Source organism: Sylvia atricapilla, chromosome 23 (assembly GCF_009819655.1).
Source record: "Sylvia atricapilla isolate bSylAtr1 chromosome 23, bSylAtr1.pri, whole genome shotgun sequence".
In the NCBI taxonomy this organism is placed as follows: Eukaryota; Metazoa; Chordata; class Aves; order Passeriformes; family Sylviidae; genus Sylvia; species Sylvia atricapilla.
In genome coordinates, this window is record NC_089162.1 from 5,251,167 (window position 1) to 5,264,090 (window position 12,924).

At 66.4% G+C, this 12,924-nt stretch overlaps 2 protein-coding genes across 2 annotated transcripts; both read left to right on the forward strand.

Annotated features, from left to right (window-relative positions):
* The first annotated feature begins 1,799 nt into the window (after positions 1-1,799).
* MFRP (membrane frizzled-related protein) lies at positions 1,800-5,427 on the forward strand. The gene is made up of 13 exons (XM_066334993.1): positions 1,800-1,907; positions 1,996-2,107; positions 2,280-2,408; positions 2,681-2,842; positions 2,922-3,165; positions 3,248-3,378; positions 3,490-3,615; positions 3,732-3,808; positions 3,954-4,102; positions 4,264-4,394; positions 4,769-4,903; positions 4,983-5,110; positions 5,188-5,427. Exons 1-13 carry the CDS (start codon positions 1,854-1,856, stop codon positions 5,410-5,412), a joined length of 1,803 nt encoding a protein of 600 aa, XP_066191090.1. The 5' UTR covers positions 1,800-1,853; the 3' UTR covers positions 5,413-5,427.
* A 2,564-nt stretch (positions 5,428-7,991) lies between these two features.
* C1QTNF5 (C1q and TNF related 5) lies at positions 7,992-9,225 on the forward strand. The gene is made up of 2 exons (XM_066334943.1): positions 7,992-8,216; positions 8,691-9,225. The coding sequence occupies exons 1-2, from the start codon at positions 8,003-8,005 to the stop codon at positions 9,206-9,208; spliced, it is 732 nt and encodes a 243-aa protein (XP_066191040.1). The 5' UTR covers positions 7,992-8,002; the 3' UTR covers positions 9,209-9,225.
* The last annotated feature ends 3,699 nt before the right edge of the window (positions 9,226-12,924 follow it).

The window sequence follows — 12,924 nt, forward strand, 5'->3', positions numbered from 1 at the left end:
TAAAAATCCTGAGCAAGGGACTCTTCAGGAATGGGGCCACCTGTCCCACTGACTCAACCAGGACCTCTGCTCCCCTGGGACAGCACCCAGAGCTGGGGACCCAGGAGAGCCTGAGACATCCCTCCTGGCCTCTCGCCACTCCTGTATCTGCTTGGCCATCCCAGAGGATTCGTGAACTGCTCCCGACCTCCTCCCAGCACTTCCAAACCTCCTGGCAAAGGACTCCAGCCCTCCGGTGGCCTCTATCCCGTCTCAGGCAGCACATCCCCTGCAGCTGCCCCACACACACTCCTCAAAGCAGCCTGAGCCCAGGCCCAGACTCACGGACAGGAGGGAGGAAAACGTTTTGTGGAATTTATATGTATTTATAGTGGACTTCGCTTCAACCTGGAGCTCCCCCCGCCGCTTCCTGCCTCTCCAGGGACTTGTGCCGGGGTTGCTCCGGGTAGGTTTTTACCTGCCTCCTCATACGACGGTGCCTTAAACCATTTAGGGGAGCGGGGGGCCGTGGGGGTCGCACAGGAACCTGTGCGGGAGAGGAAGGGGAGGACAGTGGCTTTCCGGGACCACCTGCAATCGGGGCTTTTTTTTTTTTTTTGTTTCCTCCCTATGATCAGGAGCCCCCGCTGGGTGCCCGGGGACCCGCCCTGCTGCTCTGTCCTCCAGCTAGCAAATGCCAGTGGCCTTTTTAAGCCTTTAATTTATTCTCCTGCCCGTCCTGCCTTGCCCGAGGTGCAGCGGGAGGAGACACGGGCACCATCCCAGCCCTCGAGGCAGCTCCATCCGCCCCACACCCGGCCGGCTTCGCCCTCGCTGCCCTGCGGGCACGGGTTGAGCGCCGGCACCGGCACCCTGCCCAGCCTGGGGCATCCCAGCGGGGCTCAGGGGGGGCAGGATGGGGAAAAGGGGCTGCCCGCGGCAGGAGCCGGCCTGGGGCAGCGATGCTGCTCGGCAGGTGGCTTGTTTACTGTGTAAGCAAGGCGGGTGGGAAGTGTCTCATACAAGGGAGACTCGCGCAGGAATAAATCTGAGCTTGAACAGGGCGTTTGGGGTGCGTGTGTTTTGTCTCTGGGTGCTGCGGCAGAGGGTGGGGAGCTGCCGCCGGTGGAGCCCCAGGACCACCCATGGACTGGGGGTCACCCGGAGCCAGGGAGCCCCAGGAGATGTGGGTGCAGGTGGCAGTGCTTGTAGGCAGCAGGAGCCTTTCCAGCCCCACGGAGCTCCCCACTCTTCCCTCCAAACCCCTGAACAATGGTCCCTTTCTCCCCTGCTTAGGGACGGAGACGGGCATTAAGGGGCAGCGGGAATGCCGGTGGCAGGGCCCCGGCAGCCAGCGAGGGCAGGAGGGACACGCTCAGCCCGGGGGGCCCAGCACAGCCCCTCCAGTGCCGCCCTGGCCATGAGGAGCCTGGAGGCAGCTGGAAAACCGAGACCCCGAGTGGGGACCCCTCCAGCAGTGTCCCTTGGGGCCGGGCTCGCAGCGGGACGGGTGCGAACACTCATTCCCCTTTAAGACGCTGGTTCTCCGTGCCAGAGCCTGACCTCGGCATCCTCAGCTGAGCTGGATTAACGGGGCGAGGGGGAAGGGGCCTGCCCAGGGGACTGGGGCTGCAGCCTGCCGGGGCTCCCCGCACTCCCGGCACGGCGGGCATGGCCCTCGGCTGGCCTCCGGGGCTGAGCTGCCACCTCTAGAGCTGGCACTGCCACCAGCCCCGGCCCGGAGCGCGGAGCAGGGGTCCCCACGGCGGCCCGGGGCCCATGGGGGCAGCTGGGGAGGAGCTGGCCGTGGGGCTGGGGGGCACAGGGCGCTGCGGGGGATTTTAGCCAGGCTGCGCCGGGAACCGCCCGCTGCCATGAAAGACTTCACCGAAATCACTCTCTGCCCCGAGGCGCTGGACGGCAGCAAGGTAGGGCTGGGGCTGTGGGTGCTGCTGATGGTCCTCAGGGTGCCACCCGCGGGTCCCTAGGGTGCCACCCGCGCTCGCTGTCCCACAGACCGAGTTCTGCAACCCGGTTTTTGAGGGCGAGGAGCCGCGGGCGGCACCGGGCGTGGAGCACCCGCCGGACAAGGATGGGACCGGCCCCGCACCGCGCCGGGACGGCCTCGGTACCGCCTGGGGGTTTGTACACACCCCCTGGGGCTGCAGGAGGGGCTGCTGGGCTCGGGGGCTGCTCGGGGACACATCGGCGCCGCGGGGACAAGCCGGGGGGACGCTGAGCCAGCGGGGCAGGGAGGTGGGGACAGGCTCAGCAGCACTGCCCGCTGTCCTCGCCTCCAGGCCAGCAGCTCTGGGCGCAGGTGGGCTGGAGGTACCGCGCCGACTGCAAGTTCACCTGGCTCTGCGTGGCTCTGATGAGCATCATCCTGCTCTTCCTCATCGCCCTCCTGCTCGGCATCGTCATCCACCGTGAGTTCCGAGCTGGGAGTGGCTGTGAGTGGGGCGGGGGACACAGAACCGGCTCAGGGTGGGAGAGGGGCACCCAGGGGTCTGGCCGCTGTGGGGAGAGGGCGAGCCCACAGGAGCAGCGGGGGTTTCCATGTCCATGGGATGCGGCAGTGTCACTGTCCCCTGAAAGCCGGGTGGGATCAGGGCTGGGTGGGCTTCCTGCGCCCCTTCCCCGCCCCGCAGCCACCCCTCCCCGCCGGGCCTGAGCGCTCCCTGCTCTTCCCTGGGCACAGAGCTGACATCCCCGCATTCACCCGGCGCCACAGCCACGGCCCTGCCCGCCCGTGGCACCGCCACCACCACCACAGCACCCATCCGAAGGGACCCCCCGGCCCCCAAAACTGCCGCCACCCCAACCGAGAGCTGGCCGCCCACGGCCCGCACCGCAGCACCGGGTAAGTCCCGAGCGGGGCGGTGTTTTGGGATGGGGCTGCCCTGCTCCGGCTCATGCCCACGCTGTTTTGCCTCGTTCAGCCTGCGGAGGGACCCTGCGGGGCGCCGAGGGCTCCTTCAGCTCCCCCAACTTCCCCGGCGCGTACCCCCCCAACGCCCTCTGCATCTGGCGCATCGAGGTGGGATCCGGCCTGGCCATCCAGCTGAGGATGGAGACGTTCAGCGTGGAGGGCACGGCCTCCTGCCTCTTCGACCGCGTGGAGCTCTACGAGGAGCAAGGCACGGGCGGCACAGCCCCTGCCCCAGCTCGGGGCAGCCCGGCCAGGTAGGGCTCCTCGCACCTGGGGAGCGCTGCAGCGCAGCGGGGCGGGGGCAGCCGGCGGTGCCAGCCCTTGCCGTGCCCCCAGGTTTTGCGGCAACGTGCCCCCCCCGACCTTCAACACGGATTCCAACCGCCTGCGGGTCACCTTCGTGTCCGACAGCAGCGTGGGCGCCCAGGGCTTCAGCGCCCGCTACCGCGCCGTGATCCCCGCCGAGAGTGAGTCCCCAGGGTCCCGCAGGGCTGGCGGGCGGTGGGGACAGCCAGCGGGGAGGGCAGGGTCCCCGCTGGAAGCCCCCCACCAGCCCGAGTGTCTGTGGCTGCGTGCAGAGAGCTGCGCCTGGGACGAGCACTTGTGTGACCGGGGGCTGTGCCTCCAGCTGGGCTTCGTGTGCGACGGCTTCCACGACTGCGCGGACAAGAGCGACGAGGCCAACTGCAGCCTGAAACACAAAGGTGGGCGGGACAGAGCCTCACCTGCAGCCCCCAGCCCCCGCTGCACCCGGGGGTGGGTGAGAAGATGGAGGGAAGGAGAGGGGCAGCGGTAAATCTGTGTGTGTCTGTCCCTCCAGAATGTGGGGGGCCGCTGACCGCCTTGGAGGGGCACTTGTCCACCCCGAACCACCCGCAGCCATACCCACACCAGCAGGTGAGAGAAGGGCTCCCGCCGGAGCGCGGTGAGGATGAGGGCGGGCAGGGAGGAAGGCAGCCCCCGTCCCGGGGAGAGTTGGAGGATGCCCCTGCCCGGCTTCACGGGTGTCGCCGGCTGCCCCCTCCCCATCCCTGCCCCGCAGTTGTGCCTCTGGCAGATCTCCGTGCCGCTGGGCCACGTCATCGACCTGCACTTCCACAACTTCAGCCTGGAGTCGCACGAGGATTGCAGCTTCGACTTCGTGGAGGTGCACGACAGCGCGGGCACGGGCACCGCCAGCCTCATGGGCAGGTACGCGACACCCCCGGGCCACCCTGGCACCACAGGGGCCACGGCTCACCTGGGGAAACTGAGGCACGGCGCGGGCTGGTGGGGAGAGCCACCACAAGGCGGGGTTTGGGGAGGTCCTGGTCAGCCCCCTGACCCAAACTCCGGTCCCACGATCTCGGTAGGTTCTGTGGCCACCAGCTGCCACCCACCCTGACCTCCTCGCGGCATGTCATGACCGTCCTCTTCGTGGCCGACGAGGGAGTTGCAGATGACGGGTTCTTTGCCACCTATCAAGCCCGCAATGCCACAGAGAGTAGGTAGCCCGGCGGGGGCACAGCCTGCTCAGGGTGGGTTGTGTCGCCTCCATCCTTAGGCAGCCTCAAGGCCAGGCGGGATAAAAACCTGGGGAAAACAGCGCTTGTTCCACAGCTGACCCTGTCTGGAGCAAGAAACCCTCGGGGCCCCTTTTTATTCTATAACCTTATAGCCATGGGGATGTGACCTGCAAGGACTCACGGGCATGGAGGCATGGGGCTTGAGGGCTTCCCCAAAATAACCCAGGGAATTTGGGATGTCCCTAAGCTGGATCTGCCAGACCCCCCGGCCAGTGACCAAGAGGAGCGGACAGGGGTGGTCGGCACGGGGACCTGCTGATTCCCGGCCATGCCCTGCCCTGTCCCCTGCCAGAGACCTGCAGCCCCGCCGAGTTTTCCTGCGGGAACGGCGAGTGCCGGGCGCTGGAGTCTGTGTGTGACGGCTGGCACGACTGCCCCGATGGCACCGACGAGCTCAACTGCACCGGGGTGTCCTACCCGGCCTTCGGTGAGTGTCACCCCGCCCAGCGCCCAGCCCCTCCTGAGCCCAGCTGGCACAAGTGAACCCCTTCTCCTCCCCGTGGCAGGCTCAGTCTGCGAGCCCGTGGAAGTGGAGATGTGCCTGGGGCTGGGCTACAACGCCACCTCCTTCCCCAACATCTGGCTGGCCATCCCGGACCAGCAGGGAGCCGCCGAGGTGCTGCAGGACTACCAGGTGAGCTGGCCCGGTCCGGGGGCTGCCCGCGGGGCCGCTCTCCGCCCGCCTCACGCCGCTGTGCCGCTGTCCCGCAGACGCTGATGGAGCTGGCGTGTTACCAGCACCTCCGCCTGCTCATCTGCAGCCTCTTCGTGCCCAAGTGCACCCCGGAGGGCGGAGTGCTGCAGCCCTGCCGAGCCGTGTGCCTGGCGGCGGAGCTGCGCTGCCAGCAATCCCTCGGCCTCCTCGGCATCCTCTGGCCCATCAACTGCAACATCCTGCCCGACTCCAACGACCCCGTAGAGTGTTTCCAGCCCTGAGCCGGCGGGAGGAGAGGAGCCACCCTGCCCACCCTAAATGTCCCTGCCGTGCTCTTCCTGCTGTAAATACCCAGCTGTTGGGGTGGCCCCTCACTGCCTTGGGGTCAGCCCCTCTGCCCAGTGCCTGGCTCGGAGCCTGGGTGCCACGGGCTTGCCCGCAGCTCCTTTTCCCTGGAGAGCTGGTGACACAGGGACAGGCTCGTGCTGGAGGGGCACGAGGGGAAGGGCTAACGCTCCCCAAACGGAGCAAGGCTGGCAGAGGTGAGCCAGGCACAAGAGCCCAGGGCTGCCCGTGTCCCACAGCCCCAAAGGCAGCAGAATAAACAGCGTGAGCAGCTGACAAACGCAGTGGAGCAGGTGACTCACTTGGGGGCTGTCTGTGGGCGCTGCCAGATCCTCGGGGAAACTGAGGAATGGTGAGGGAGGGAAGGCAGGGATGGGGTGGGGGGTCTGAGCAGGGATGGAGGGGCACAGGGGACAGTGAGCAGCTGGCTGTCACTGAGGACAGTGAGCCCTCACTGGGCTGGGGGCTTGCAGGGTCCCAGCGACATGGATGGGTCTCAGCGGGTGTTCACTTGGTGTCCCCACGGTGCAGAGAAGGGATCCTGCCCCACCACGAGCAGTGGCCCTGCTGGCTGAGCCGGCTGTGCTGGCTGAAGGCCACCCTGGTAACCACAGGCCTGGCAACTCCCATGGCCACAAACCAGCGTCCAGCTGGCCAAAAACAACAGTCCCTTCACACCTTGGGGGAGAGGAGACAAGGCGGCTCTCTGCCACCGCCCAGCCTGGCCATGGGTATCCGGGTCTGGAAGGAACATTTGCCAATGTCACCAGCTCCACTCTGGCACGGGGAGGAGACAGCCAGCAGTGCCATCGTGTTTCCCACTGCCCTGAGCGTGTGGGGAAGTTCCCAGCCTGGCTGGGGTCACTGGGATCAGGACCCACTGATGCCAGCACCGCTCTGTCCCTGTCCCCAGCAGGGCACCGCCTCTCCCACCCAGCTCAGGGGCTTTGAGCCCACCCCTGCGTGTCCCTCCCCGCCGCTGCCCGGCACGGGGACATCCCCCCGGCACAGGCCCGCCCCGCTGGCCAGCGTGTGACCGTGTCCCTTGGACGCACTCGGCGCTGGAAGGAGTCGAAGGCGAGCCGGGAGCGCCTCGAAAGCTTCTCGGCGTGTTGCGCGGTCCCCGGGGCCAGCCCTGCCTCCTGGCCCGGGCACAGCCCGGCGCCGCCTGCGCTGCCACCTGCCCTGCACACTCAGCCCGATGTCCTGGGGCTGCCCAGACAGATCCCGCGGCTTCCCCTGGATGCTCCCAGGGCTGGCACTGCCAGGCTCTGTGCGTTCTGCCGTCCACACCCCGACAGCTCCCTCTTCTTTCCTGCTACTCCATCTCTCTGTGCCTTGCTGTATTTCCTCCCCCTCAGCCTTTATTTTGTTTTCTTCCCTTCTGCTGCCTGTTTTCCCTGTTTTCCTCGCCTCCATCCCGCTGCCCGTGTGCCCAGCCGTGTCCAGCTGAGGAGGTTCACAGCCTGTGCCTCCTCTCCCTCTGCCGGCTCTTTGCAGCGCTCTCCCTTCCCCCTGCTCACAGCACTTCCGACATCATGGGATTATTTTTCTTTTTCCCCTTGTCTTGTAGCTTTTGGCTCCCAAGGCCCTTGATTTCCTTTGGAGTTTGGGAGGAGAGACGCGGGGAGGAGGGGGGTGGAGAGGCTGCCTCTCTTCGGGCCTTCGTCAGAGCCAAGTGGCCAGGAAGAGCGGCGGCCCTTCCCCAGCAGCGAGCGGCGACGTCCCGGGACAGGAGCGGCGGTGAGTGGGGACACCCGGCCGGGGGCAGCCGGGACTCCCTGGCTCCCTGCCCCCGCCGCCTGCGCGGAGGAGAGACGCTTTTCTCCTCCTTTTCCTCTTTGTTGCCGTCGTGGAGGGGGGAGAGAGAGCGGCTTTTCTGGGTCAAGGCCACCGGCAGGGGGACAGCGCTGGCCCTGGGGCTGAGCCCGGCTTGCGCTGCTGTCGGGAAGGGCCGGGGGCAGCCCGGGCAGGGGGGTGGTCCGGCACGGCCGGGGATGCTGCAGCCCCGGGGAGCCGGCCGGGGCTGGAGCGGAGCCGCCGGCAGCCGGGATGCTGCCAAGGGCAGGGCCACGGCACGGCCCCGCGTTCCCCGAGTGCCGCCCCTCCACGCAGACCCCAGAGGTGACAACCCCAGGCCAGGCACGCTCAGAGCTCAGCTGACAGCTCTAAATCCCCTCGCCCGCTCTCTCATAGTTGGGCACGATGGGGGCAGAGCCCACCCCAAAGAGCCCCCGGCCACACACACACACACAGAGGCACTGCCACAGCCCCGAAACCCACACCCCACAGGCATCCTGAGCTGTCCCACGGCTGCAGGGTGATGTGGTGGCACACGGGCCGTGGGGATGCTGTGGCAGGTGCAGGCAGCACCGGGGCCTGGCTGAGGGGAGCAGCCCAAAAGGTAAAGGGAAAAGAAGGGGGTGAATGTCCCCTGCTGACCCCACGCACTCCTCCCTACCCTCTTCACTGTGCTCCCCAGAGCTGTGATCCTTCTCTGCCCCCTTCCAGCCCCTCCAGGACAAGATGAAGCAGCTCTTCCTCCTCTTCCTCCTGGGGCTCATCAGCAGGTCCTTGCAGATCGAAGACAACAAGATCCCTGGGCTGTGCTCAGGGCAGCCAGGCATCCCAGGAACGCCGGGCCTGCATGGGGGCCAGGGTTTGCCGGGCAGAGACGGACGAGACGGCCGCGATGGAGCCACGGGCATGCCAGGGGAGAAGGGTGACATGGGCCCTCCTGGTAAGGAAGGAGAGATCCCAGCTGGGGACGGGGATTTGCGGTTCCCTGCCCGTGGGGAACACCCTCATGCCAGGGGGTGAGTCCTTCATGTTGGCACAAATTGCCGAAGGGAGAATGAATCCTGCAGAAGCGTCCCTCCCGTGCCACCGCCACCCCTTTGGCCTTGCCTGTGGTGCCCCTGCGCTCCTGTAAAAGGCAGCAGCTCGCTGCCCCCGGTAAAGCTGCCTTTGTCCCCATCTCCGATGCCACCCCTCTCTTCCAGCCCTGCTTTAGGAGGGACCACTGGCTCCTGGGCCAGGCTTTCCCCCAGCCTGTGAGGTTTTTTTTTTTAATTACACAGCCAGCCCTCCCCACTTGTGCTGCTGCCCCAGGCCCGTGGCAGAGAACCCCTGGTGGGATTGGGACTGGGCAGGAGGGGTGGAGGAAGCCGTGTTGGTGGCTTAGAGGTGACCCTGTCCCCTCCTGCCTCCCCAGGAGTGCCCGGTCCCCGCGGGGAGGTGGGCAGCCCCGGCGTGGACGGGCTGCACGGCGAGAAAGGGGCTCAGGGCGAGTGCGCCGTGGCTCCTCGCTCCGCCTTCAGCGCCAAGCTCTCCGAGTCCCGCAGCCCTCCGCTGGCCGACCAGCCCATCCTCTTCGACGTGGTGCTCATCAACGAGCAGGGCCACTACGACCCGGCCACGGGCAAGTTCACCTGCGAGGTGCCGGGGCTCTATTACTTCGCCGTGCACGCCACCGTGTACCGCGCCAGCCTGCAGTTCGACATCATGAAGAACGGCCACTCCATCGCCTCCTTCTTCCAGTACTACGGCAACTGGCCCAAGCCCACCTCGCTGTCCGGGGGCGCCCTGGTCCGCCTGGAGCCCGAGGACGAGGTGTGGGTGCAGGTGGGAGTGGGGGACTACATCGGCTTCTACGCCAGCGTCAAGACGGACAGCACCTTCACCGGTTTCCTCGTCTACTCCTACTGGCAAAACTCGGCCGTGTTCGCCTGAGCCCGCCCTGGGCTGCGGTGGGGCCGGCCGGGAGCCTCTCCCCGGCCAGCAGCGTGCTGGGAGCCGCGCCAGCGGGACCCTGCCCTGCTCAGGGCACAGAAACCTTCCCCGTGCCATGGCTGGGAGAACCCCTGGAGCAGCGCTGTGCCGGAGCTCGCGGTTTTATCGGGCACCCAGGGCAGGGCAAGGCGGGCTGAGGGGCCAGGAGCCCGTCCCGAGGCTCCTGTGCCATCCCTCCCCTCAATAAAGGGCTGCTGAGCTCCGCGTGTGCCGCCTGCCTGTGCGCCCCTCTGCCCGTGCCCGGACCCGCCATGGGGAAGGGGCTCTGCAGCCCTGCCCGAGGGTTCCGTGTCGGGATGTCCCCGCAAGGCCAGCGAGAGCCACTAGATGGTGGCATCGGCGTCTTTGAGCCGTGAGCGCAGCGCTGCGCCAGCCCGCGGTACCTCCCCAAGGCTCGGGAGCGGCGGGAGCAGCCCCGGGATCCCCCCGAGGAGCGAACCCCGCCGGATGGGAGGGTCCCGATGCCGGCAGGGTCACCCCGAGGGGAGCGGATTGTCCGGGGAGAGCAGAGCCACGGCTCCGGGGGTGGCCCTGAAGGGGCTTGCGGAGCCCCCCGAGCCCGCCCCAGTGAGAGAGCGCTGACCCGCCGCTGGGAAAGGTCGCTATTTTTAGCAGGGGAATGAAAAGTTTCCTCATTCCTTGCCCAAAATAGGTCCCTGAGGGGAGCAGCCGGGGAAGGGGCTCTTGGCCAGCGGCCGGACCTCTTAATGGGCTTGGGACGCTGCCCCGCCCGGCTGCAGGGTGCCAGCTGGGACCGGCCCTTCTCCTGGCAGTGCCAGCGGGACCTTGCAGCGCTCCCCAGCCCAGGAACCCCGCACACAGCCGGACAGTCCCCCCTGCCCTGCCCCGTGCCCCCTATCTGTGCCCGCTGGACCCCAGGACTACAGCTGTGCCCATGGGGGTGACCGAACCTGCCCAGGCTGGCAGCAGTGGGGACACCCGTGTGCCCCTGTTCAGCGCCAGTGCCACCCCCAAGGGGAACCCCCGCTCCAGGACCCTGGGCACATCACTGCAGCCTGCCTGTGCCACCCGTGGGGACCTGCGGGGTGCTGGGAGCAGGGGTGACACCTCGTGCCCCTTCGGGGGACAGAGGGGCTCTGCTGGAGCCACCCCCCGGCCCCTCAGCCAGCGCCGGGGTCGGGTTGCAGCAGAAGCCTCTGTTTGGGTTGGAGCCGGCTTTTTCTGTAAGCAGAGCTGCTCAGGGGGCACACAGCGCCGCAGAACGGATCGATGGCTATTCTGGGAGGAGGAGAGGGAATTTTCTGGACGAGGTGCCTGGGGGCTGGGAGCATTCCCGAGTGCCTGTCACGATGTGGGGAGCACGGTCAGCGCTGGCAGCCACGGTGCTTGGCACAGCAGTTTGTGGGCCCTGCTTCCTTCGGGATGCTCTTGGTTGTGTGGACGCTTTGGGATCAGGGGGACCCCTGTGAGAACACGAGGGTGTCTGCTGCTGCCCAGGGAGGATGAGGATGAGGGCAAGGCAAGGAAAAGGAAAAGGGAAGGAGAGGCACAGGAGCGTTTGACAAGTTCCTAGCAAGCTCCAGCTGCTTTTAGGAGAGCTTGGAGCCCCCGTTCCAGCTGAGCCCAGGTTAGGGAGGGGCCAGCAGCCCTCAGCCAGGGCAAGAGAGAAGCCTATATAAGAGGCAGGCTGAGCCCCCAGGTGCTGCAGTACAGCTGACAGAGGCAGCAGCAGCTGGGCAGTTCTGTTGTTTCTTTTGAGGTTTTTGTGGTGGCTTCGTGGGGTTTTTAGAAACAAAAATAAACGTCGGCGCCGCTTTTCAGAGCAGCACTGGTGTCTTTGGCACTCCAAGGTGACCTGAGGAGGTCGGCAGGCAGCAGAGATCAAAGAGATCAACTGGATCGTTTCTGAGCCCCTACGGCTGCACAGTGCTCGTGGTGTCAGAGCGTGGAAATGTCCCCAGTGCTCAAGGGTGGCCTGGTGACTGCTGGCAGCAGCAGGATGGCTCCTGCTCCACCCAAGCGTTTGGTTATGGCCCGTTCAGAGGCCTCATCGTTATCGAGGTGCAGGAGACACTCCCAGCCACCTTCAGGACCGCTGACCCGGTAAGGAGACCTTTCACCTGGGAATGGCAGGGGAGGGGACCGTCCTGCTCACACGGGGGCGGGGCGGGCAAGAACAGGACCGAGAGCCTGGATTTGAGGAGAGCAGACACTGGCTCCTTCAGGATGTCCTTGGGAGAATCCTGGAGTGTCCTGGAGGACAAGAACCCCACGTCCAAGAGGATGAAGGATCAGTTCCTCCAAACTCAAGGGTGAGAGGTGGCAGCTCTGTGCTGACCAAACCCTGCTCAGAGAGGCAGGAGTGTCACCCCACACCGAGATATTCGGAACCCCGCTGTCCTCAGAACCCCGCAAGCTGCTCTAGGCTGGGTGACCTCAGTGTCCCCGCCAGGCTCAGCCCCTCCGTGTCCCCGAGGCTGGCCCGGGATCGCTGCTGAGGCTCCCTGTGTTGGGCACTAATGAGAGCCCAGGCTGGTGCCGGCGGCAGCCCAAAGGCTCCCCGCGGTTGTGCGGCTGATGCTCACCTGCTCCCTCCCTGCGGGCCGGGGATCATTCCCCGCTCCTGCTGGGCCACATCTGCGCTCCCCGCTGCCGGCCGGACCGTGTCCCTTGTCCCCGGGCTGTGACCAGCCCTTCGTTAGGGCGGGGGAGCTGCAGCTGGGCTGACAAAGGGATTTCCCCAGCGCCTGGGGGCTCCTGCTTTCAACACGCTGCCAGAGCCGACCACCGCAGAGCTCCTAAACTGCGCCCGGCCGGCAGCAGCACGTTCCTCCCTCCTTGGGGAAGGGTCTCGGCGCTTTGATGAGCCGGGAACAGCCCGCTTGGCTCATGTGGGAGCTTCCCAAGCACGTTCTGGAGCAGGGAATACCCCGAGGACTTCAAATCTGCCCTGGGGCGGTTTGTGAGCGTGTGTGTGCTGCGCAGCCCTGCCCCAAAAACCAAAGTGCCAGGGCAGGCAGGGCTCACGGACCTTGTCCCTTAGCAGGGAGGTGGTGAGGTGGTTGCACCTTCCTCCTGCCATTGCTGGCTGCTCGAGCAGAGATTGAGCCAAGAGTGTGCAGGACGGCTCCCGGGGGAGCGAGGGCTGTGTCCTGCACATCCTGTCCTCTCTGGGAAAGCTCGGCCACGGTGGCCTGAGGTGCCTGAAACCCTTCCCATCCACTGCTGGGCTGGGAGCATCCTGCCTGTGCAGGGCATGGCGACACTCCCCTGCTGAGCCCACCCTCCTGTCCCCTCTGCAGCCTGCCCAGCCAGCCTCGGGTGACAGCCTGGGAGCAAGAGAAGTGCCTCAGTTTCCCCGTTTATGACCCATCTGCCAGCACTGCCCTCCCCCCGGTGCCTGAGCTGGTATCTGCCTCTTTCTGGCCTCCCAGCAGCTCCCACCTCCCCTCTCTTGCTTTCCACCCGGATTAAAATGAGCCACTCTGCTGGCATGGTCCTGCCAGGGCAGGGCAAACCAGGACTGCTGGAGTCTCTGCCCATCAGGGTCCTGAGCCATTCTTCCAAACAATTTATGAGGATGCTGGGGAAGCAGAGAGCGCTTAAAAGCACAAAGCAACCTGCCAGGAGCTGAGATCCGAGCCAGGGAACGGCTCCTTGTGCAGCAAATGCATCTGCTCACAGTAACCCTGAGC

Coding starts and splice junctions, on each gene's coding strand:
- C1QTNF5 (XM_066334943.1), top strand. CDS start 8,003: ATGAAGCAGCTCTTCCTCCTCTTCCTCCTGGGGCTCATCAGCAGGTCC. Junction 8,217..8,690: donor GGGTGACATGGGCCCTCCTG/GTAAGGAAGGAG, acceptor CTGCCTCCCCAG/GAGTGCCCGGTCCCCGCGGG.
- MFRP (XM_066334993.1), top strand. CDS start 1,854: ATGAAAGACTTCACCGAAATCACTCTCTGCCCCGAGGCGCTGGACGGC. Junction 2,108..2,279: donor ACCGCGCCGGGACGGCCTCG/GTACCGCCTGGG, acceptor CCTCGCCTCCAG/GCCAGCAGCTCTGGGCGCAG. Junction 2,409..2,680: donor GCTCGGCATCGTCATCCACC/GTGAGTTCCGAG, acceptor CCCTGGGCACAG/AGCTGACATCCCCGCATTCA.